Source organism: Brachionichthys hirsutus, chromosome 23, assembly GCF_040956055.1.
Source record: "Brachionichthys hirsutus isolate HB-005 chromosome 23, CSIRO-AGI_Bhir_v1, whole genome shotgun sequence".
NCBI classification, from domain to species: Eukaryota; Metazoa; Chordata; class Actinopteri; order Lophiiformes; family Brachionichthyidae; genus Brachionichthys; species Brachionichthys hirsutus.
This window is the reverse complement of record NC_090919.1, coordinates 5,177,123-5,199,301: the sequence shown is the minus strand read 5'-3', so window position 1 is coordinate 5,199,301 and position 22,179 is coordinate 5,177,123. Positions and strand designations below refer to the sequence as shown.

Sequence of the window (22,179 nt, the reverse complement as noted above, 5' to 3'; positions counted from 1 at the left end):
CTCTCTCTCTCTCTCTCTCTCTCTCTGCCTCCTCCCTGACTGGAACGCTGAGCTCATCAGCGCTGACGTATTGGTGACGGAGGCTGGCTGTGATGTCAGGGTCCCGGTATAGCAGCAAATGTCCCTGATGAACTGTCCACAGTCCAACTCTATCTGCTGTGTGTGAGGCTTCTTATATAGGTAGTATAATAATAATAATAATAATAATAATAATAACACCCGTGACCGGAGAGGAGGATGAAGCGGCTGTCGACGAGGTGATTGAGGTCGGCTTCAAGGCTTTGAGAGCAGCAGTTTGGACCAGAACCTTCCGATGTGGAGCTGGATCTTTAAATATTTACCAGTCAATCGGGACTGGTTTTGTTTATTGCCATAGCAGCGGGTCGCAGCAAGCACGTCTCGGCAAATAAAAATCAGAACATGCCCATATGAATGAGACAAAGGGTCGTTCATTCCCAAAAATGCGATGTGATCACATACTGCCCCCTAGAGGTCATAACAAGGACAGCCTGTCCGCCAACGCAGATCTGGAAACCAATCAATGCTCGCATTTGTCTTAACGTTTATTCAAACTATTTTTCAGTCTCCTGCATACTTTGAGCTGCATAAAACAACATTTTCCATTTACCTTACCCGCCTATTTATTTATTACCTATTGCCTTTTTAACTAAATACAGAAGGTACAATTCTAAATCAATAAATGTGAGTATACTTTATCTGAGTTCTTCATCTTGTGACTCTTACTAGTGATTTTTTTTTTATTGATTAGTGAATCATTGGCGACGTTGCATCTATACAAGGCAGTAAAGGGAATCTTCCAAAGGGGCAAAGCCCCCTCGTTACATTAGTAACGTTTTTTAATCTAATAACAGGGCCATTATGATCATGTCTAGATATGCTGCTGTTCTGAATTAATCTCTTTCTTTTCATATTATTATTTCAATATTATTCATTGTGTACAAAATCAATTTGAATTGACAAGGGATATTTGATTTGACAAGGAATAGCAAATAATTATTTGCATGACAAACCAGCATGAGAAACGTTTGCTGTTGAACACTGACCAAGATTACACTTTGCATAGTGAAACTAACCACAAACCACGAGTTGAAATGTGCTTTAAAAACGCATCTTGCATGACGAGACACCCGCAACCTGCCTCAATGGAAAGATTCTCAGTTCGCCAACCGTGTCCGGACTTTTCACATCAAAGGCATTGCGGCTAACACGTGAAGAAGATGCAGGCTTGTTTTTCTGTTTTCAGAGAAATTATAATTTTGCAGAAATGTGCAGAAACACTTCAGGAATTAAGAGACTGCACTGTCCATCCACAAAGGGCTGAGGCGATAACACCAGACCATGTTTCATGTTGCACCCTTGACAGAGTAGTTTCCCTGACACCCACTTCCTTATCCAAGTGTCATTATGAAGGGGACAGTAGATTTATATCTCCATGGACATATCTTTCAAACACTGGTCCAATGTTTCTTCCTTGGAAATGGCAAGGCATGTGTTCAAATATTATTTTATAAGATTAAAAACAGACAACCCTACAATTGTATTTTTCTTGAATAGCGTTATTTTCAGGTATTAATTCATTTGGTTCCAACACAAGCTCTTTGCAGTTGTACATAATCCCTCTGCCCCCCAGAGGAGCAACACACAGCATGTGTAGATGAACAGCTGACTTAGACTACACTGACACGCACACACAGTTTGGGTCCCGTTCATCTCAGTAAGCATTTGAATGACAGCATCACGGGATGTTATTTTCTATAACTATAGTTTGGTTTTCGTCGCAGGAGTAAATATGTTTTCTGTTTTTCAGGCTGCATCTCTATCTCGTGTTTGGAGTTCGTGGAAGTTCGTCCTGGTGAAAATGTCACGCTGTTGTGTGCAAATTTTTCCAGTTTTCCCTCGCACATAAGTCGGTTCAAATTAGACAACAGCCCCAACAACATCTGCATCGGGTCGCTGGGGGGCTTCGATGGCAAAGCTAGTTTCTGTGAAGGATTTCAAAAAGGCAAATTTAATATGATGTACGACATCAAATCAATTTTTCTTGAGATCAAGGGAGTGGATTTTTCAGACACTGGACTGTATTTCTGTGGGTTTACAATTAAATCAAAAGGCCACTCAGTGGTTGTCAGCGCAACGTACTTGAAAATTCAAGGTGAGATTGTCTTTCTGTCGTTTTACTACTTGTCAGTTTCAGCACTGGACTGAAGAAAGAGCAGAAAGAAAAATATTCAAATTTATTCCAAGACTTGACTGTCTGGACTTGGGTTCCGTTGACTTTCTTTTTTGGTCTTTAGTTTCTTCAGCTGAAGCATTTGACAGAACAAAAATCGTGGCCGCTGTGATGTCTGTCCCGATAATCGTCCTCTTTATTATTATCATTAGTCTGTATGTCAGACTCATCAAACTTCAGAAAGGTCTGCTATTATTATTTCAGGTGACTGGATAGTTTGTATTAAAAATTATAGATATACATAACTTAAGAATTTAAGTAATAACAGACCTTTTCTCAGCATGATGAAAGTAATTCTGAGATGGGCTTCAACAAACACAGTGATCCTAATTAGGTGTAGAGCTTTTGTCTATGAAGGCATGAGGAGGAAATCTCAAACAAAAGACTTACCAGGAGTCCATGTTTAACGTTTCAGTACTTTATTAACGCAGGTCAGATTCACATAACGGCAATGCAAAGAAAGCGAGGTAATAATGTAAAGTATCTTACTATAGAAACGTATTCGTTACTCGACTATGTAATAAAACATGTAGAATTTACTGACGCTGGTAACTTTAATCAGGCTGTCCTCAGCTCCTCTATGTCCCATCTGAAACAAATCCATTTCCCAGAAGCCAATCACGGTCTTCAAGCCGGCTGCTTGGAATACCTGGAAAAGGACTGTCAACTACACAGGTGAGACAGAAATAATCCCTGGCAAATAAATTAGGAGAAAAGGCAACGAACGAAAGAACTTACTGCAGATCACACTTCTGTAGGAAGAACTCAAAATGCACCTTTACAAAGCTCAACAATAGCTTGTGCTTCAACAGTCAAAGCCCTCGACTTACCTGCTTGTCTCCGAAGGTGTCCGGGCAGCCAGAGGTCGTCTCCCCCAGATTCAAGGTTACCTAAGGTCACCTGACTCGGGTTCCGAAGGCCACGCCTTCACCGCTCTAACGTGAACGCGTGTGGAGGGGACGAGCTACGCCGACGCTCAGGAGTCGCTCCTGAAATCACGACGCTTTCAAACAGCTTCGCTTTTCGTGATTTCACCATGAGTAAACGGAGATCGGGAGATGTTCGGTTATTTTTCTCGCAAGCGGTTTGAAGGATGCGTATTTGCGCTGAGAATGATTTTTAATCACATCTGTGAACATTACTGAACAAATATTTATTTAAAACAAGTTTCAACGGTACAAGAGCGGTTTGCGGTAACTGTCCTGCCGACAGTCGTTTACGACATTTTTCATAATCCTATGTGCTTTGACAGATTATATTTTCACAGCAGCGCCACTTGGTGGTTTTGGTAATCGATGGAAGTTAAACTGATGGAATCAACGTGCAGTTTAGATTTATTTCGCTAGATTAAATTCAGTTGACGCCACAGTCACAAGTATCGCCTAGAAAACGCAGCTTTCTATTGGTTACACACAATATCAGAATACTAAAGGAGTCAAACGTAAAAGTAAAAAAAATAAAATAAAAAATGCGCCTAAATTCAGACGTAGAGCATGAAAAATGGTACAGCACAGTTACAAACTAAAACATTCACGGAAAATGTCCGAGTGTAAAAACTGTTCCAAAGTAATGAAAACAAAACAGACGAGGACGTCGGCAATTCACGTCCTTCGCCGAGCATCGCAGGGGAACGTAACGCGCTCAGCCAGACGGGAAGAGGATAGCGTCACGTGCATCAGGGGGCGGCGAGCGCAGACGCAGTAGAACGACGATCCTGGAAAAAGAGCAAATGACACAAATGATCCGTCTGAAACTGGCCATAAAAGCACGCCGATCCTTCTCCATAGTCTACAACGAGTTCCGCGTCTCGAGTTCCGCTGCGTGGATCCCAAACCGCAAAGCCGGTTCTCGTCGGACTACGCCGCCCGTTTAACAGAGAGCAGCTGGAATCCGTGTTAGTGCACAGACGTGCGTTACAAAACAAAGCGATTTTGTTTGTTTTTTTATAGTATTTCGTACAGCGTCCAGATGACAAGCTGCCTCGGCCGTTAGGAGGGACGGATGGCAAGTTTCGAGACGCGATACCAGACGAGCGCAGGCCTATCCTCACCTTGGCTTAATAAGGGTAGCGTGCAGGCGGCGGCGGAGGCAGCCGTTCTGTGTAGGGGTCCCTGGCGCGTGGATCTCCGTAAGGTGGGACACGGGAAACTGGAGAAAGACGAGAGCGCTCGTAGGAGTAGCCGTTACTGGCGGGGGGTATCGGTGCGTTCGGCCCTCTCCTGAGGGGGCTGCGATCTCTTGCATAGTACGCGGCCGGAGGGGGCGGGATTGGCCGACGCTCATATGGGTTAAGCGACGTGGTCATAGGACGGTCTCGGACGACGGCTGACGGGGGAGGGGGGGGAGGAGGCGCGCCAGGACGCTGCTCCTCGTAAGCGGGCATGCCATACGGACGAGCTCTGTACTTCTCATAGTAATCTACGACGCCATATCGCTCCCTGTCACCATTAAACGGGCGCTCAGGATAAAGGGCTCGTCTAGGGGGAGGAGGCGGCAGCGGAGGGGCGGGGTACCCTGGGGGCATGGGAATAAGGCGGCCTCTCATGTAGCCAGGTGGAGGGGGCTCGGGCCTATCCCCTGGGTAGCGAGGTGGCCAATAGCCACCCCTTTCTGGGGGAGGAGGTGGGTAGTCCTCACGCTCGTCCTGTCTGGGGCGGCTCTTCGAAATCTGGACATGGATGCGTTTCCCTAAATTTAAAAAAAAAAAAAACATTTGCAGAAAGAAAACAAAGATCAAAACAATTAGATTTAAAACAAGAATCCCACATGAACATTTACGGTACGATTGGCCGACTCTTACCTTGAAACTCGGTGTTGTCCATTCCCTTGATGGCATCCATGGCCTCCTCAGAATTAGACATGTGCACGAATGCAAAATTCTTAACGACGGCGCACTCCGTGACAGAACCGTACTCCTCAAACAGAGCGCGGAGCTCGTCGTCAGCCCCCTTTTCGACATTGGCCACATGCAGTTTAACGGAGCCCTGATTCTTCCCATGGCTGGCTTCAACATTGATCGGGGTGCCATGAAGCTTGTGGAGGTGCAGGCTCTTAATCGCTTTGGTGGCGTCCTTGCGGTCAGCCATGTGGATGAAAGCGTAATTCTTGATGATGGCGCATTCTGTAACGGTGCCGTGCTCCGTGAAGAGTGCCTTGATTTCCTCCTGGTCCGCCTCTCGAGGCAGATTTCCCACAAAGATCTTCACCATTTTTAAAGATCTGCCGGAGAACACAACGGAATGAAATCACATACGTAGTTAATGCACACAAGATTAGCAATTCGAATTAAATTAACTAATCATCTCATGTGGAGTAGTTAAAAAAAATGATTTCAACTAAATGATTACTGGAGTGAGACGCTACCCATTTTAAAATGGCCGACATTGGTTTCACCGCAACAAGACAGCTAGCCTATTATCTCCGTTTGATGAGGCGAACTGGATTAACATCAATACTTTTACCAACAACGCGTTGGAAATAACGCTGTAGTGTCGGGGTTCAATAAATGTAGCCAGAATTCCTGGCATGAGTAGAACAAGACTTTAGTGCTAGCTACGGCTAGCATGCTAATACAACGCTATTAAACAAAGCACAACAGCCCATATTAGCAAAACAAAGAGTCGAAAAAGAAAACCCAAACTGTATTATAGGTTACATACGTACTACATTCTGCGATTTTTCAATATCGAGAGAGCGGCGAATATGTTTTAAATTACCTTTTTACAACCGGGCCTGCGTGAAGAGCTGACAGCGCACCGATCACTTTTCTTCACCAGACTTCCGGTTGCTGCTCATTTTCTTCTTCGTCTATTTCCGCAGCACGCAAGACTGACACACCGCCACCAGCAGTCCAGGCGGATAAAACATTAAACTATCTTATTTAACTTATTTCTACAAAACATTTAGTTTACTTAGTTTATTCCCTATGCTAACTTAATTGTTGCATACGGTTCTCGGCTCCTCAATAAATAGTCGTAAAGTGAGTGGTTCACGTTATATTTCCGTTTTGACGTAGGTATCAATCATCTGATTGGGTAATTATCTTTTTTTTACCTCCTAACTTTAAATATTTAACCGTAACTATGATGATACAAGTTCGTAATGTCTCCTGCACGTGACTGTTTTGTGTTAATATGTATCTTTTTTTATTATTATTACAGCCGCTCTGCGAAGCATCCTCCTACTTCCTGTCATGTTGCATCATCAAGGACTTACCCGTGCTGCGTTAAAGTACCTCGCTTAAAATTGGAGTCTACTAAACATTGATCCGTACAAGAAATACTGCATCAGACAATTCAAGATTAATGATTGAACAGTTTTCTCGTTATTATTTTGAGAAGTAATAACGATACTTTTATTAATAGTTTTTATATATATGTTATCCAATAAACAATTAATTTATGAACTGTTGTTGTGTCAAACTATCCATTGTCTAAACACTATTTGTAAACGTGGTACTGGTCTACTGAATTTTCCTTAAAATGTGAGAGAAACTTTCTTTTAATGCTCTCAAAATGGCTAACATTTGTATTTTTTAAACAGCTGGTGGAAATATTTTCCTTCTGATATTTAAAAACGAAAGTAAAATCCAGACTTTTCCAGTCTTCACAAAAACATATTCCGGAAATTGCACGTGAAAGCAGCATTGTTACCACTGGATCTTGTGAGGGTGACGAAAAAGACAAAACAGTCAGCAGTGAGCAGCTGGGGAGGAGTCAACTTGCTTTCACTCGTGACAGCAACAGGACTGACTTCCCTGCAAAGCTACATTTAATCGATCGTCTCCGGACGGAGGAGAGGCACCAGACAACACTGGTAAGGCACAGTCCTCCCAGCTACTAGTAAGCATCATTATCTCAAGGGATTCTTAATATGATTGTCATCTGTTCCTACAGTTTTTCATCACCAAAGTTCCTTCCATCGGGAGATGTTTTTTTCCAGCATGAATGTCTCCCAGAAAGTGGAGACTGAGGAGGATCTCCTTACTTACCTCCGCATCAAGCTTTATCACCCTCAGCAGAATTTCAAGGGCCTTTTTGCGCTGCTTCCTCTGGGGAACAGGAAAAGACACGCTGCGGATGACTCTCTGAAGCTGGGACGCGACTCCCAGACCTGCGCCTACGCTCTGGTCGATGCCAGGGTTTCTCGAAAGCAGCTGTCCCTTCAAGCCTACCGCACACCCCACAGCCAGGAGATGCTTTTCGCCGTCCAGAACTTAAGCCAGAAGGGTCGAATGTCAGTGAACGGCGTGGCTCTGGGCTATCTGGAAAGGATGGAACTCCCGGACAAAGCCCTGATCCGGTTCGGAGAGTACGAGATGCTGGTCGTCCGTGAGCCTGGAGAAGCCAAGGGGAGCTTCGAGGTGGAGTTCGAGGTGCTTGCAGTGTCTCCGTTTAGAGAGACGTGCGTGTGCGTGCCCAGCACAACACCGGTCAAAGAAACAAGCTCATGTTTCAGTTACTCAAATGGACTCAGAGTAAACGGGCCCCTGGAGACGGATGAAACTATCACGTTTCAATCCTGAGACGTGACTTTATACTTGCTGATATTGTTACTGATCAATAGTGTTAGTGTGTAGTCGTCAGACTGAGAAGTCAAAAAAAAAAGTGTTGCACCCTACGTCTTTTACTGTCCACAGACTAATCAAAAGAAATTGTGTGAATGTAAATACTACTTTTTTTATATATATATATATATTGACAGCTTTTCAAATTAACATAAAATTACTTTAACTATTTTGTCAACATTTTTCCTTTGTGTGCTGTTATCACCTTCAATCAGCGACAGCCAAACCAGAAAATTCCCATTTCAGCCTGAGACGAGATTACGGTGCTAGAGGAGGGGGGGGGGGGGGGATGAAAAGGGAACTGTTTTTGGTTTCAAATTACTGGAAACTTGAGTCATCTCGCTGAAAGGCACAGATTCCGTTATGCAATTTCATGATGAAATTACATTTTCCTTTAAAAAACAAGCTGTTTTCAACAACATAAATTTTAAGGACATTTCATCCTGTAAATTGCCCCCTCCCCCCAAATATTGATCATGGTAACTCAAGCTGTTAATGATCTGTAAAGCAGCTACATGGAAGCACCTAGACGTACAATCGTAGTCAGGACCTGAATGTTATTTCAGTGGATTTCAGTGACAGAACATACTTTTGACTGATAAATGACATCACCGTGTTTAGATGTGTTATTACAGAAAGAGAAACCCATACAGGATGGATTAGAGTGCAAACAGGCCCAGTGGTTGATGATCTCACTTTGGCCAGCATTCCTCAGACAAATTCCAGACACACTGGACCGAATACCCGGTTTAGGTCAGTTCCAGAAACTGCTTTTTTTTTTTTTTTTTAAATAACTCAAAGTTCAGCGTTGTTAAAGATTCATCATCTTCATTTATGGAAGCTGCAAACAGAGAATGATGCAAGATGGACAAGATTTATGATCTTACTGGAGGACAAGAGTCACAGAAGTCTAAAATGGGATCCATGTCATGCAGGAAGTAGACCAATTCATTCAACAATAAATAAAAGCACACTCAACACAGTGAAGACACGACCACAGACCGACCATCGTTCCACAGGACTCCTCCATTCGGAAGGGAGTGCAGCTCGAAAGAAACCTCATTTGAGTCAGCACACAAAACTCTCAAAATGGGAACAGAGAAAACAACATCATGCTTTCCAGCAGGTTTTGAGGATGTCCTCATTTTTTCCTTCAGTATCACACGTCACTTTGTTTTGTGGTCTTTCCCCAAGCAGCAGATCTATTAATGTTTAGCTGGTCATGTAACCAGGATCCACCTCACCTTTCAAACCTCATGGCTGGAAATGATCCAACTCAAAGCTACACAGCATGTTTCCAACATTCCAGCGTGTTTCAACAACCTAAGTATAGAATCCAGTTCATTTCATTATGTTCAAAGGTTAATTAGGATCCGCTTCCTCTCAGGTGAGGAAAAAAAGACAGACGAAGAGACAATTCATGAAATCCATTTTATTAAAAAGTGCTGCAAATGTCCAGACAAAACTGTGCATTCTATACAAGCTACAAAGCAACAACCAGAATATTTACTTTAAAATGTTCAGTTTTAAATTGTAACATGTACATATTCAAAATCAACTTTTGTTTTTTGCTCCCATTTTTCAGAACTTGAATAAAAAAATGAGACTCCAGGCACTTCTTGAATTCGTCCACCTGACAGTTGTGGAATATTTGGGAAAATTATTTGAACATGATTTAAGAAAATATTGAAAAACAAAAAGGTCAAAAGTGTCAAGAACAAATTTCAGGCCACAGGGACTGCATTAACTGGAAAGCCAGTCCCTTTGAGTGTCTTCAGCTACATTGGGGTGTTTAGGCTGGACAGAGCAGGTCATGCTTTTTTCTTTGAAGCGTTTTTGTCACATTTGCAATGATTTCAGTAAAAAAAAAATTTTTTAAATCCATTATTCTGGGGTCATTGTTCCCAACAAAGAAGCTATCAAAGATGTTTTCTGATGTCTGCCACTTCTGCTCAACAAATAAATAAATGGAGAACTATCTCCAGTTCCTGTAAAAAAATAAAAACATATGCTCAACTATGGAGTCCATAAGGAACATATGCCGAAACAACCTCGTTTAAAAGGAAATGCCATCAATTAAAATGGAAGCCAGTCAACAAAATATATTTATCTCCCAAAACGCATGTCGTTTAAATATGCATTAAATATATACATTAAAAAAAAACTTTACTATTTACTTATTACCGTAAATTCCATTTCAAGATGTAGTATGAATGCAATTGTACAGAGGCAAAAGGCAAGCTGAGACAGGAAGGCTTTGCAGGGACGTTTGACACGTACCTGAACTCTCCAGGTAGGGGGAAAACCTCCTCCAGGGACAACTTACCATGAGCTGCCGCCTCCCTCCTAGTCCAATAACCTACGAAGAGCACAACCAAGACGGCATGCAATTTGTTGGACAAACATAACACATCAAGCAGGTTGAGCGTTAAGAGAATGATGGGAATTGTGACCAATATGTAATCGGTGCCCGACATTAGAAGCCAAGCCAAAACTCCAGGACAACGGAAACATGAGTCGTCACAAAGCTTGGTTAATTACCGTTCCGACTTCCAAGGGCAACAAGACAAGGTAGGCATGGCAACACGCAGGTCCCTTTAAGCGACAGATCCCATGATCTGCAGCTTAACCTCGAGAGTCTTCAAAGGCAAGTCAGACAAAATCTGTGTGCGCGCATCGGACTCCGGCGATGAGTAAAGACGTGGGAATCAACCAATTAATCAATGTTTTCTGACCTTGCGTCACCACAGGTCACACAAACGCAAAGCAAATTCGGGGAGTTGCTTTCCAAAAACATCTGCGACGTCACGTGTCAAGCTTATGAGCCCGAAGAGTAGAAAGGCAACAAGGCTGAAGGATGGACATGAAAGTGAGCTAAAGGCTTTAACGCATGGCCGCTACTGAGCACATCTGGTCTGGTGAAGATCGGTCTTTCAGGTCCTCAGAACACCAAAGGAGGAATAACTTCACAGTTAAAACGGCATTTTTGGTTTGACTTCTTTATTAAAAAGTTTTGAAATGAAAAGCAACCTTTGGAGTAACTAAAAATCATACACAACGGTGGTATATATTCTATTTCCGCAAGAAAAGAGAACACAAAGTGTAAAAGAACAAAACCACAGGAAATTTTAATCCTTCATGCCGACATGTGTCCCGACACCCATTTTTTTTTTTTTTTTAATATTTTAAAGCCTCGTCTACGCTGAATACTAGCGTTTATTGATGAGCCTCGCCATCAACCAATATCTTTAGTCTGAACACAAATGTTTTCTTTACAAAGACTGCACATGTTTTCATTTAAATCATTTCCCGCATTATTCAATTTATGTCAGTTTCCAAGAGATCATTCCCATTTGAAAAACTTCAGCGTGTACTCGGCTGTCAAACTAAGAAGACTACGCACCTAAACCAGCAAACTATTCTGCAAAACATGTTAAGTATCTGGACAGCAAACAAGCAAGAGGAACAAAAAAAGTCATTAAAAGCTCAGAAGAACACGTGAACTGTGGACATTGCGTCCTATATATTTTAGTACGGGGGTTGTCCTCAATACGACGTCTTCCAGTAAGTGTCAGGTGAACGCGACGCAATCCGCCGGAGACGAGAGGGATGCTTATCGCCACGGGCATCAGCAGACGACGATCTTGTCATATTCTAAACCTGGAAAGGAAGCACAGCACACGTCAAGAAGCGTGATTTCCCGACACAGCAGCGGTATTCGTTGGATCCCATCGGCAGCGTTTACTTGTTGATCTCCTGGCTGGACTAAATCTGCAGGTATTAAGAGCTCTGGCTGATGGCGATTAGAAATTACGGCCATCAGCCAGAGATAATCTAAACTCGAGTTTGATTATCTCCTTTATCACATTCACACGTGACCTACGACGGCACGACGCTGCGCTCACCTTGTATCGCGCCGTCACGGGCCTAATAGCCTGTATACGGCGTTGTTGCGGGCGGCGGCGGCTGCTGTGAGAGGGAGTCCGCGGGGCGGGGGGCTGTATACATCGGCGTGCTAGACAGGGAGGAAAGCTGAGACTGCTCGTAGGAGTAGCCATTACCCGTCGATGTAGCCGCGGCTGGAGCCGGGGGCGCTCGCCGGATGGGACTCCGGTCCTTGACCACGGATGGTTGCGGAGGAGGGGGGACGGGGCAGCGATTGTACGGATCAGAGCCCACTCCGAGATGTTCTCCATACAGAGCGGAGCCCGGAGGCGCGATGGCACCGGCGCGGTTGTCGCTATAGGCGGCCGTGCTTTCCTGGTGGGCCCTGAATCTCTCGTAGTAATCGACGACGCTGTAGCCTTCCTGCTCGCCGTAGCCACAGCCCGGGTAAGACGCTTGGCCCGGAGGAGCGGGCATCGGAGGAAGAGAAGGGTAAGCAGGCATGCCGCCGCCGTACAAAGGCTCGGTCTGCTCCATAGGGTAGCGAGGAGGATAATAACCTCCCCTGTCAGGCGGGGGTGTGAAGTCCTCATCCACGGGACCCCCTCTGGGTCTGCGTTTTGATACCTGAACATGGATGCGCTTTCCTGAGAGAGAGAGAAAGACATCGTCCATCAAATGTAAAAAAAAATAAATAAAAAAAAAGGGCCAAATCGGCAACTTCCAAATCCTCACATTCCCAGAATGAAATATGAAATCACTCACCTTGAAACTCAAAGTTATCCAGGCCCTGTATGGCATCCATTGCCTCATCAGAATTGAGCATGTGCACAAAGGCAAAATTCTTTATGATGGCACACTCCGTGACCGTGCCGTACTCCTCAAACATCTCGCGAAGCTCTTTCTCGAAGCCCCTCTCTATATTGGCTATGTGGATCTTCACCGGGCCCTGGTAGCTTCCCCTCCCTCTGCTGGGCTCCACGTTAATCGGCCTGCCGTTCAGTTTGAACAGATGGAGCTCCTTGATCGCTTTGGTTGCCGCTTTGCGGTCTTCCATGTGGACAAAAGCATAGTTTTTGTACTTGGCACATTCTGTCACAGCTCCGTAGGCGGTAAACAGAGCTTCCACCTCGTCCTTCCCGGTGTGCTGGGACAGGTTACCGATGAATATTTTCACCATTGTTGCTCGAGTGTTCTTCTGCAAAAGGGGAGACGAGACGAGACAGAACAGAAATTCATGCAAACGTTAAATGGACCGTGTCACGATCGAGAAACGTAAAGCTCGTAATTGAGACGTCTATAGGCCGAAGGACTTCGGAGCAACACGATACAAATGTTGTTGTTTTTTTGTCTTTATTTATGTCAGATGTAAATTCAGTTGCCGGACAGAAAATAAAACCCCGATGCAACAATAACCGGCGTCGAAAGGTTTCCTGACTCACTTCCTAGTCGCCGTCTGCGAGCCGGGATCAGTTCATTTTCCACGGTTGCTATTAGCATGCTAAGGTTAGCTTCGGTTGGTTAGCCATTTTGTCGCGTGCCGAAGCTAAATAAAGTTAATTTAAATATCGGCTTTGTGCGCACTGGCATGTGTCAAAGACATTCACAATTACAATAGAATAAATCGAAACGAGCGAAGAAAGATAAAAACAACAATACTTACATCTGCCGAACGTCGAGAGAAGCCTTTTCGGGTTTTCTTTTTTTGCTTCACCGTGTAATTCTTCTTCGCATTCACTTCTTTCGTTTGTGTGGCTGCTGGCGGCGAGCTGACTGGCTCATTATCGCCACCTTGTGCTCCGGAGTGTGACTCAATTATAGTCCACTATCCCGTCCAGGTCCTTCGATATCCCGGTCGGCTCGTCTACAGCCGTTTTATGACTACCGATTATTGGTAGATAAATGCACATTCTTTCATTCATCTTCCTCACCGCTTTGTCCGTTACCGGGTTTAGCATAATCAATTCACCTAATTTGCATGTTTTTGGCGGTGGGAGGAAGCCGGAGAACAGACTCCGGGAGAACACGCAATCTCCTCACAGAAAGTCGGAACCTGTGACCTCCTTGCTGTCAGCTGAAAAATACAAACTCAACATAACTTTAATCACCCAAGGCAGGCATCAGCCTCAAACAGGCATGCACAAACTAAGGCCCGAGGGCCATATACGGCCCGGTGGCCTTTTTAATCCGGCCCGCCCGACCTCATTCATTTGACTTTTTCTCCATCTAATTTGTACAATGAGCCTCATGCTTTGCAACCTGCTCAAGGCCAAATCTTTTCATGTAATGGCTTTTACATGTCATTTTTATTAGTTCACACAAACACCTCCATCCATCTGTTCCTGGCCCGGCTCCTCCGTCAGATTTCAGAATCCATTATGGCCGGCGAGTCAAAAGGTTTGCCCACCCCCATGGCCCCTAGACTCTGTGTGGACAGCGGTGAAAGCTGTTGTTTTACCCTGCTGTTTATGTTGCGGCTGCATTACCTCCCAGTAACAAAGTACCAGTGTAAATACATGTGTGTCTGTACTTGTACGTTTTTTGTATTTTGTCATTACTGTTACACGTAGCACGACTTCACCGAGAAACATTCCTAGTCAGTGAACCCTCACTGATAATGGCAATAAACTACTTCTGATACTGATTCTGACATATCTTCTAAAAGTCATTCAATTTTTTTTTGCCAGCAAGCATAACAACTTGCTGTATAACAACCAAGCAAAACCAGCAGACGTACAAGTTATGGGAGTGATTTATTCCATGATGCAGGCTGAGTGCACAATGCTCCCTGGTTGAGGACACACATTTTTTAATCGCAAAATCATTGTCTATCAAATAAACAGGCAAAAAGAAGGAAGGGGAGGGGAGATGTGGTCAAAATTACATGATCGTGCCATTAGTTGTGAAACATAATCACTATTATGTTGGAATACCATGATTCTCACATTCCTCTTTAAAAGAATGACACACTACTTGGGACATGAGCAAAGTATATACAAGAGACGAATAAAGATGCAAATTAGGATAAAGTTAATGTGGGGCCTTTTGATCAAATACAAGACAAAGCGATTCGACATCTTTGTAGCAGTGTCAAACCCAAGGCCTTTTGTATTTGAACCTGCAGACCTCAGTCATTCCCAGTATTGTACAAACCAACAGAATTGCTTACATCATCAGTGCAATCAAACACACAGAAAGGCAGCAGAAATAAATACTTGTGTTTACACAAATTGATCAAAATGACAAACACTGACAGGTGCTAAAAAAATATCTGTATAGAGCTGTCGCTGTGTACTTGTGGTGAGATTATATCAAAATCAGCAAACAAAAAAGTAACTGAAAAGAAAGAAAAGGCTGTGTATTTTGGTAGCAGTGTAAAACACACACACACGCACACACACACACAGGTCAAAGAGAATATGTACAAAGTGGATATTGTTCATATTTACACATTTACATACACCAAACCAACCCTAAAAGGAGACATGATTCCACTACAGGCTATGCCTAATATAGGCTGAAACAGTAAAATACATCAACTACACCCTCCCTTCGTGACGGGGAATGAGTTCTGACCCAAACAGCGTGGGGAGCAGGAGGAAGAGGAGGAGGAAGGGGCATCATGTTATCAGAAATAAATAAGAATGGACATATTCCACTGAGCATTTAGGTGTCTGCTCTTTTAGGCACCATGGGACAGACAATGAGCTCCTACAAGGGCGGTGCTGGTTTTCAACACCCCTGAACAAACAACTGGAACTGTGTGACTCTCCGGTTACCTACGAATGGGATTCTAAGAAAGTGCAACACTGCCCTCTTGTGTTTAGCATGCGTACTTGGATCCTATGCATATTTCACAAGGTCAACAGACCGTGTCATACATTATTACATTGAAAAATGTTATTGCCTGTGATGAGAGGGTGTTCAGTAATTATAGAATTTTAATTTCATCTTAATTTTACTCCTCTGGCTTTACCTTCAGCGGCTCAACAAATACACGGTTAATCCCTCTCTGAGAGTGAATATAGTGGAAACCAGTAAAGTGACATATTCTTGCTGATTTTAGGTGTCTACAAGTGATGAATACACAGATTTTTTAATTTTTTTTTATATTATTTGAAGTCACAGATGCTGTATCCGTGATAGTATCAAGATGTCCATCCTTACAGAGTGCCAGTGCTGTTCTACATGGCTGGTGTGAAAAGTGAGGAGGGGCAAGGGGGGGGGGACTGCATTGCAAAGTGTGTCTTATCCTCTGCATGTTTAGAATGAGTTGGGGGTATAAAGGGTGGAGGTGAGGAAGAGGTCTGTCTACACTACTCCATCCCAAAGCATTAAAAAATGCACAAAACCTGCAGCTGAAGCACTGAGGAGGCCATGGAGTGGACGTGGAGTGTCCAGAGGGGAGAAACGGGGGGGGGGGGGGGGGGGGGGCAGACTGGAGTCCCTGTGCTCGTTAGCCAGCTAAGCTAAGCTTGTCAGCAATGCCATGGCATCCATCAGCTGGTCAGATAACTGTGTAGTTCTCTGGAGTTGATACTCAGGACCACACCTGAATGGTTGCCTGGCAACAAGAGGGGAGAAAAGCAGGAGAAGTAAATAAGCAATGCTCAAAGAATGAAGCTGGGGTTGGTGTCAACAGTCAAAGGATTGAGTTTCATGTCATGTCATTTCTCATGCCACAGCATCACGCAATCTGATGATATTTCATATAACTAAACATACCATATTATATCATGTCATAAACACATTTAAACTGGTGGGAACCGGGACAATTAACAACTGGCTGTTTTTAATTACAATTTAAAAGACTGCGTTTTGATTTTTGATATTATTTTTTTCAGGCTTGTAGGAAGCGAGACGTAATTTTACTCCTTAAAAGCACGTCTGTGGATAACGCTGCGGCAGACATGGCTCTGACCCGCTTTGAATGCAACAGCAATAAAAGTGTCTCGAGACCATCCTTCGAAGTAAATACATGCACGAATGAATTCATTTCATCAAATATAGCAGTTAATAAAATGAAAAATCCAAAAGCATCCAAGGACAACTATTGAAAAATAAAAGAATAAAGAGAGAGAAATCCTCCAGTACCTTTGTGTGTGTTAGCTGCTGGTGTTAGTGGCTTGGGCTTTAGTAGCAGTGGTTAGTGGTAGTCCTTATAAGGGAACGGAAGGCGGGGCTACCTCCAGCGTTACCTAGAGTCTGCGAGTCCAGGTCATCGTCAATGAACTCCTCGCCCTGAATGATGTGCTGGGTGTCCTCGCTGTGATTCACAGGGCTGGTCATTTCCTGCTCCTTCTCGTTGTGCATCTGGGCGTAGACGTTACGGTTGCCCGGAAGCTTCCTGAAAAAGAGTGGCGGATAGGCATCCTCAGTCCTAAGCCAAGGACTGTGGGAGTTGTTCCGTAAGACTGGGCCATACATTTGCACTCCGTGATTTGACTAAAGTGACTTTTTTTATTGCTGCTGGTGCATCACCGATGTGAAAAGAAAGCATGCAGTTACACACAGATAAAAATCACCACGTCTTGTATCATGCAAGCTACCAGGAGTTGTGAACTTAATCACCTCTACAGAGGCAAATGATAGAAAGCGTCATAAAGATAAAGTTGTGCCTTTAACGCACGTGAAAAGTGTTGAAGACATCAGTGAATTCAGAGCATGTTTTGAGAAATCGAGGATCTTTTCGAGCAAATATGAAACGACACAATCCTTCAGATGCTGCTCACCTTTTGAACTTGTAGAGGATGAAGGAACCTGTGGCGATGATGCTGATTAGGAAAAGGACTGCTATGGCCCAAACACCAGGACCTCCGGCAGCTCCATGGTACCCTGGGACGAAGATATAGACAAATAAAATAAAACAATCGGAAATAGACAATTTTTCATGTTTTGCATAATTAAAACATTATTTAGATGTTTACAATTTGCTGTTAGAGCCAAATCCAGAGAATGCAGTGAGGAAGAGGAGGATGTAGAATCAACAACTAGGGGATAAAGGGAGAGAACCGGAGGAGAGAAGTTTTTCCTTTTTAACCCAGTGAAGGATAACTGGGTGGATGAAAACACCCTACAAAGATTTAAACTGGATGAGATTTGGTTAGGGGTTGGTTAGGAAACCAGGGAATGAAAAGTCACTGGGATTAAATGCACCTACAGAGAAAGCTGCAGGTTTACGGTTCATGAACGCACCAGTCTCTGCTGCTGCAGCTGTTGAGTCATTAGCAATTAGACCTAGCCCTTAGAAATAAATCAATGACATGCCAAGTATCATTAAAAAAAAAAAAACAACATCCAAAAAAATAAAGCGTTAAAAACAAGGACAGCAATGCAACTGCAAATAAACTTTACCTGCATTCGGGTCAGCTAGCATGACCAGCACTTTGAGACCTCCTCGCACGACAAAGCTGACGTTGTTTTCATTAAAGGCCTGCAGGATGGCTGGGATACGCTGAGGGTAAGAGCACATGAAGACATAGATGTGAACATAGCTGTCTGTGCAAAGACGCTTTTCTACTTTGGGGAGGGGGTGGGGTGGTTGATTTGCACATAGCTTTGTGGGTTGGATGCAACAGGTGGGTGTGTCGAATAAAAAACCCCGTTTAGTTACCATCAGCTTGATAACACAACAAGGGGGAGTTTTATGCGACAATAGGAGTGGGTGAGTGTGCACCTTATCAACAAACATGCTCTTCTTCGCTGGTTTGCTCTCCAGTGGGAGGACGTAGAGGTCAGCCGTGGTTGGGAGGCCCGGTTTCACCACCGTCACCAGTGATTCTTGTGGGACGCCTGTGATCTGAGGGAAAAACGGTTAAAGGTCAGTGCAGTGTTAAATATGCTAAAATCCAAAGCAGGTGAAATCTAAAGTACTTTTTAGTCTCTTTCAGCTTGTTGTTTTCTTTTACTAGTCATCACCCCTGTTTTTTTTCAATGGAACAGTTCAGACAAACTCATGGTACAGTACCTGCATTTCATTTTTTTAATATTCATATATAACCCAGCCATAAATCTAATGCTAATGTTGCTCTGTGTCCTCTCAACGTAAATTCACAAGACAAGCTGCAGCAATTGCATCTTTATTTAACTTCACATTTCCTTCACATTTTATTATTTGACATTTAAAAAAAATATTTTTTCTCACTTCCTGTCGCCATTCTAGCAGGGTAGATCTGGATTACAACGCTAATCTGTCTCTCAAGTGTTATAGCCGGATTACCATGACATTTGGTAAAAACGTTATCCCCGTCTTAATATTATGTGTTTGGTGATTGCTTCAGTTTCCCATTAGGAGTTCAGTACTTTGGTTTTCAAGTAAATATTTGTAACTCTAAATTTAGAGCTAATTTGCAAATCTTTAATTATTACCCATGCTTGTGGCGTTTGTAGTCTTTGCCTTTTAAAATCCTACCTTAACGAGTATTTTGCAGACCACCTGTCCTATGTCTTCTCTCCATTCTGGGATGTTTGGGTTGAACCGGTCCAGGTTTGCGCTAAAGCTCAGGGGGATGACCTGGAAGTGATCTACAATCAGAGAGAGCAGAGCAATAATCAAAAATCACCAAAGCCATGGTACAAATGTTTTAAAAAATCCATCATTGCAGCAACTTTCATTTACCATTTTGAATGCAAGCGATAGGACTAAGCAACAGATGTGGCAACACTACAAAGAGAGCATGCAGATGCAGGGCGACAGATGTGGATTGGTCGCTACCATCATGGATAGACCATATGGAGAACGGCATTGTTAGCAGTGACAGATGGACGTAGCTTGTCAGTGTCGCTAACTTTAAGCAGCCTTAATGAGTGCTGAAAAAATATACAGCTGTATATTTCACACTATTGCTGACTATTCAGCGCATGATTTAAAAACACACAGTCAAATAAAACATGTTATATGATTGTAGTGATTGAATGATGATCTGATAAATGAAAGGCTCTTATAGCTACCTTATTTGTACATGTTTTATAGTCTCCTCATTCTGACTTTGTATGTTTGAGTATATATATATATATAATACACAGTATATTTTTGTCCAACTATTTTTCAAATCCAGTATGAATTTAAGCTGTGATAAATAATATTTTTTTGTGTTGTTTTGCTCCATTTGTATTTTCTTTCCTTTTTTTAAAAATTCAGCATTTTAGTGAAATATTTGACTATAATGTGTGACTGATGGTCAAAAAAAAAACATTTAATGAAATAAAGTATGCTTCATTCATACAGTCAGTCAGTCGCTCTCTGCTGCTGTGTTGAAGCACAGCACAGAAGCATTGATGCCACGCTCGTACCGTAAACGCGGACTGTCCTGGTGTCCTGCACCATAGATCGGCCGTTAGCAGCCTGGACGCTGACTGAAACCTCTCCGGTCTCTGGGAACCGGGTCAGAAGGCTGTTCTGCAGACTCAGTGTCGGCTGCAGGGGAAGTTCACCACAGGTTGATGATGATGATGATGATGATGATGATGTGGAGCATTTAGCAGAGGGATTTAAAGGGGGAATCTAACTGATCTATACTCCTTAAGTATAAACATTGAAAATATTTGAATGATATGACATTCATTTTTTAAAGGCGTTCTTTACCAGCAGGTTGTCTCCTATCCACCAATAGAAGACAGTCAAATTGGCTTCAGTGGGAAGAACTATGGCGGTAAGATTGACCTCGTTGTTTCTCCCAGCAATGGGAACCATTTCCAGGTGGACTTCCTGCAGAGGGGCTGTAAGACAGGAGCAGTCGACAAGACAGTCATGCAAACACTTTAATGTTAATCTTAATACACGAACAAGGACGCGAGTGATGCAGCTTTGCGGGTTACTGGCATGTTGTGGAGTCTCGGTGGTCCAAAGTTTCGCAAATCAGAAGTCAGACTTGAGCGGATTTGAGAAACACTCTAACTCAACAACAACTGTGAATTAACTTGCCAGTTAAAAGTCATTGCCTTTCAAAATAAAAATATTGCAAACAGGTATCTGGTAACCAAATAAAAGCACTGAGAGGCCGACCTGTGACCTGGATGTACATGGTGGCCTCGTCATGCCCTGCCATGTTCTCTGCCTTCACTGTGACCCTGTAAATGCCCGGATTTCCATAGCGATGCTGAATGGGCTCATCCGTCACAGTCAAGTTCTGGTAAATGGCCCGAACCCCATCCCCGAGGTCGACCTGGTATTTGGTGCTACTGGTGTCGCCCTGTCGGAAAGGAGCAGGGATTGCCAGCAGGTTGGCATCAAATGGAAGAAAGGAGCAGGAAAAAAAATGACACAAAGAAGGTTTTCATCCGACCTGCTCCTGGTGGACAATAAATGTGACGTCATCACCAGGGGCCACGGCAAGCATCTGCCCTTTGATGCCCAGCTGCAGACCTTGAGGGGGCAGCAGAGGGCAGTTGTGCTGTTTGGCGCTCTGCTGCTTGTTCATTCCCCCTTCGCACGCGTTAGATACCACCTTCCTGTAGCTGAGAGACGTCAAAACGACGTTTCAGGTGTAAGAGAGCGGCGGTGCATGCCGTGTTCAAAAATATTATGAAGGAAGAGAGAGAGAAAAACAATTTCAAAAGCCTCATTAGACACTGATGCACAGACGGACACAGGAGACAGCTGGTATGTGGAGATCTACAGACCCAGTGCTGGACTCGAAGGTTTGCCCCAGATGGCAGTCCTCAGGTGGCGAGTCTGGATCGTGCCAGAAGTCAGCGAAGCAGCGTTTCTCCTCCACGTGGGACCGTTCAAAACCGTAATCACTGCACACACACACACACACACACGCACGCATGCACACGCACACACACATTACAGACAGAGAAGAACACAAAATTAAAATGTAATGTGTTTAATGACTCTTTGAATTAATCCATATTAAAATGCAGTTTGCTCGATTGTTAATTTATGACATGTTATATTACAGTAATCTTTTTTTTTGATTACCAGTTGAAGTCTTTCTCTGCGCATTGACAGGGTTTGTTGGTAAGAGCCGAGGTGAAGCTTTTCCCTTTGATACAGAATGCCGTGTCCTTCCTTTTCCGAAAACGTCGTTCCTGGCCCATGATGCACTTCTCTCCCTGAGGGTAACCGTGGAGAAGTGAGATTCTAAAGTATGAACTCACATGAACTGCAAGTGTATCAGTGTGTGTGTGTGTGTGTGTGTGTGTGTGTGTGTATTACCTGCAGGTCTGTGAGCTGCCAGGCGTCGTAGTCAGACTCAGTGCACTGCTGGGGGAAAGACTGTCGGAAGTCCACTTTGACCAGCTCCCAGTCTGACCTGTAGCTAATGTGGCCAAACACACTGAACACACGCCACAGACACAACATCAACATGTCGTGTTAATACAGGATTCCTCCATGATTGAATGTACAGCTCTGTGCCACGAACCGAATCTTATTTCAGAATCTTTTTTTGGGTAAAAAAATACACTAATCTGCCGTCACCCATAAAGAGAAGTTGCACGATCCCAATTCACATGTTTAACATGCTACATG

General features: G+C 43.6%; 4 protein-coding genes across 4 annotated transcripts in view; 1 reads left to right on the top strand and 3 right to left on the bottom strand.

Moving 5' to 3' along the window:
• Positions 1 to 3,385: 3,385 nt before the first annotated feature.
• rbm4.3 (RNA binding motif protein 4.3) lies at positions 3,386 to 6,060 on the bottom strand. The gene is made up of 4 exons (XM_068755650.1): positions 5,968 to 6,060; positions 5,052 to 5,470; positions 4,302 to 4,939; positions 3,386 to 3,965 (listed from the first exon to the last, which is right to left on the bottom strand). Exons 2-3 carry the CDS (start codon positions 5,458 to 5,460, stop codon positions 4,308 to 4,310), a joined length of 1,041 nt encoding a protein of 346 aa, XP_068611751.1. The 5' UTR covers positions 5,461 to 5,470; positions 5,968 to 6,060; the 3' UTR covers positions 3,386 to 3,965; positions 4,302 to 4,307.
• An 889-nt stretch (positions 6,061 to 6,949) lies between these two features.
• tifa (TRAF interacting protein with forkhead associated domain) lies at positions 6,950 to 9,428 on the top strand. The gene is made up of 2 exons (XM_068755652.1): positions 6,950 to 7,066; positions 7,147 to 9,428. The coding sequence occupies exon 2, from the start codon at positions 7,179 to 7,181 to the stop codon at positions 7,773 to 7,775; it is 597 nt and encodes a 198-aa protein (XP_068611753.1). The 5' UTR covers positions 6,950 to 7,066; positions 7,147 to 7,178; the 3' UTR covers positions 7,776 to 9,428.
• A 1,372-nt stretch (positions 9,429 to 10,800) lies between these two features.
• LOC137911303 (RNA-binding protein 4.1-like) lies at positions 10,801 to 13,431 on the bottom strand. Its single transcript, XM_068755651.1, has 4 exons — positions 13,366 to 13,431; positions 12,468 to 12,900; positions 11,723 to 12,349; positions 10,801 to 11,477 (listed from the first exon to the last, which is right to left on the bottom strand). The coding sequence occupies exons 2-3, from the start codon at positions 12,880 to 12,882 to the stop codon at positions 11,745 to 11,747; spliced, it is 1,020 nt and encodes a 339-aa protein (XP_068611752.1). The 5' UTR covers positions 12,883 to 12,900; positions 13,366 to 13,431; the 3' UTR covers positions 10,801 to 11,477; positions 11,723 to 11,744.
• A 2,770-nt stretch (positions 13,432 to 16,201) lies between these two features.
• sorcs2 (sortilin-related VPS10 domain containing receptor 2) overlaps positions 16,202 to 22,179 on the bottom strand; it is a 196,514-nt gene continuing 190,536 nt past the window's right edge. Inside the window, exons 15-28 of the mRNA XM_068755638.1 lie at positions 21,865 to 21,985; positions 21,628 to 21,761; positions 21,324 to 21,443; positions 20,987 to 21,158; positions 20,707 to 20,893; positions 20,287 to 20,420; positions 19,995 to 20,118; positions 19,114 to 19,226; positions 18,379 to 18,501; positions 18,057 to 18,156; positions 17,898 to 17,945; positions 17,435 to 17,537; positions 16,889 to 17,094; positions 16,202 to 16,266 (exon numbers count right to left, since the gene is read on the bottom strand). Coding sequence (XP_068611739.1) covers positions 16,202 to 16,266; positions 16,889 to 17,094; positions 17,435 to 17,537; positions 17,898 to 17,945; positions 18,057 to 18,156; positions 18,379 to 18,501; positions 19,114 to 19,226; positions 19,995 to 20,118; positions 20,287 to 20,420; positions 20,707 to 20,893; positions 20,987 to 21,158; positions 21,324 to 21,443; positions 21,628 to 21,761; positions 21,865 to 21,985 — 1,750 coding nt within the window. The remainder of the gene's footprint in view (positions 16,267 to 16,888; positions 17,095 to 17,434; positions 17,538 to 17,897; positions 17,946 to 18,056; positions 18,157 to 18,378; positions 18,502 to 19,113; positions 19,227 to 19,994; positions 20,119 to 20,286; positions 20,421 to 20,706; positions 20,894 to 20,986; positions 21,159 to 21,323; positions 21,444 to 21,627; positions 21,762 to 21,864; positions 21,986 to 22,179) is intronic.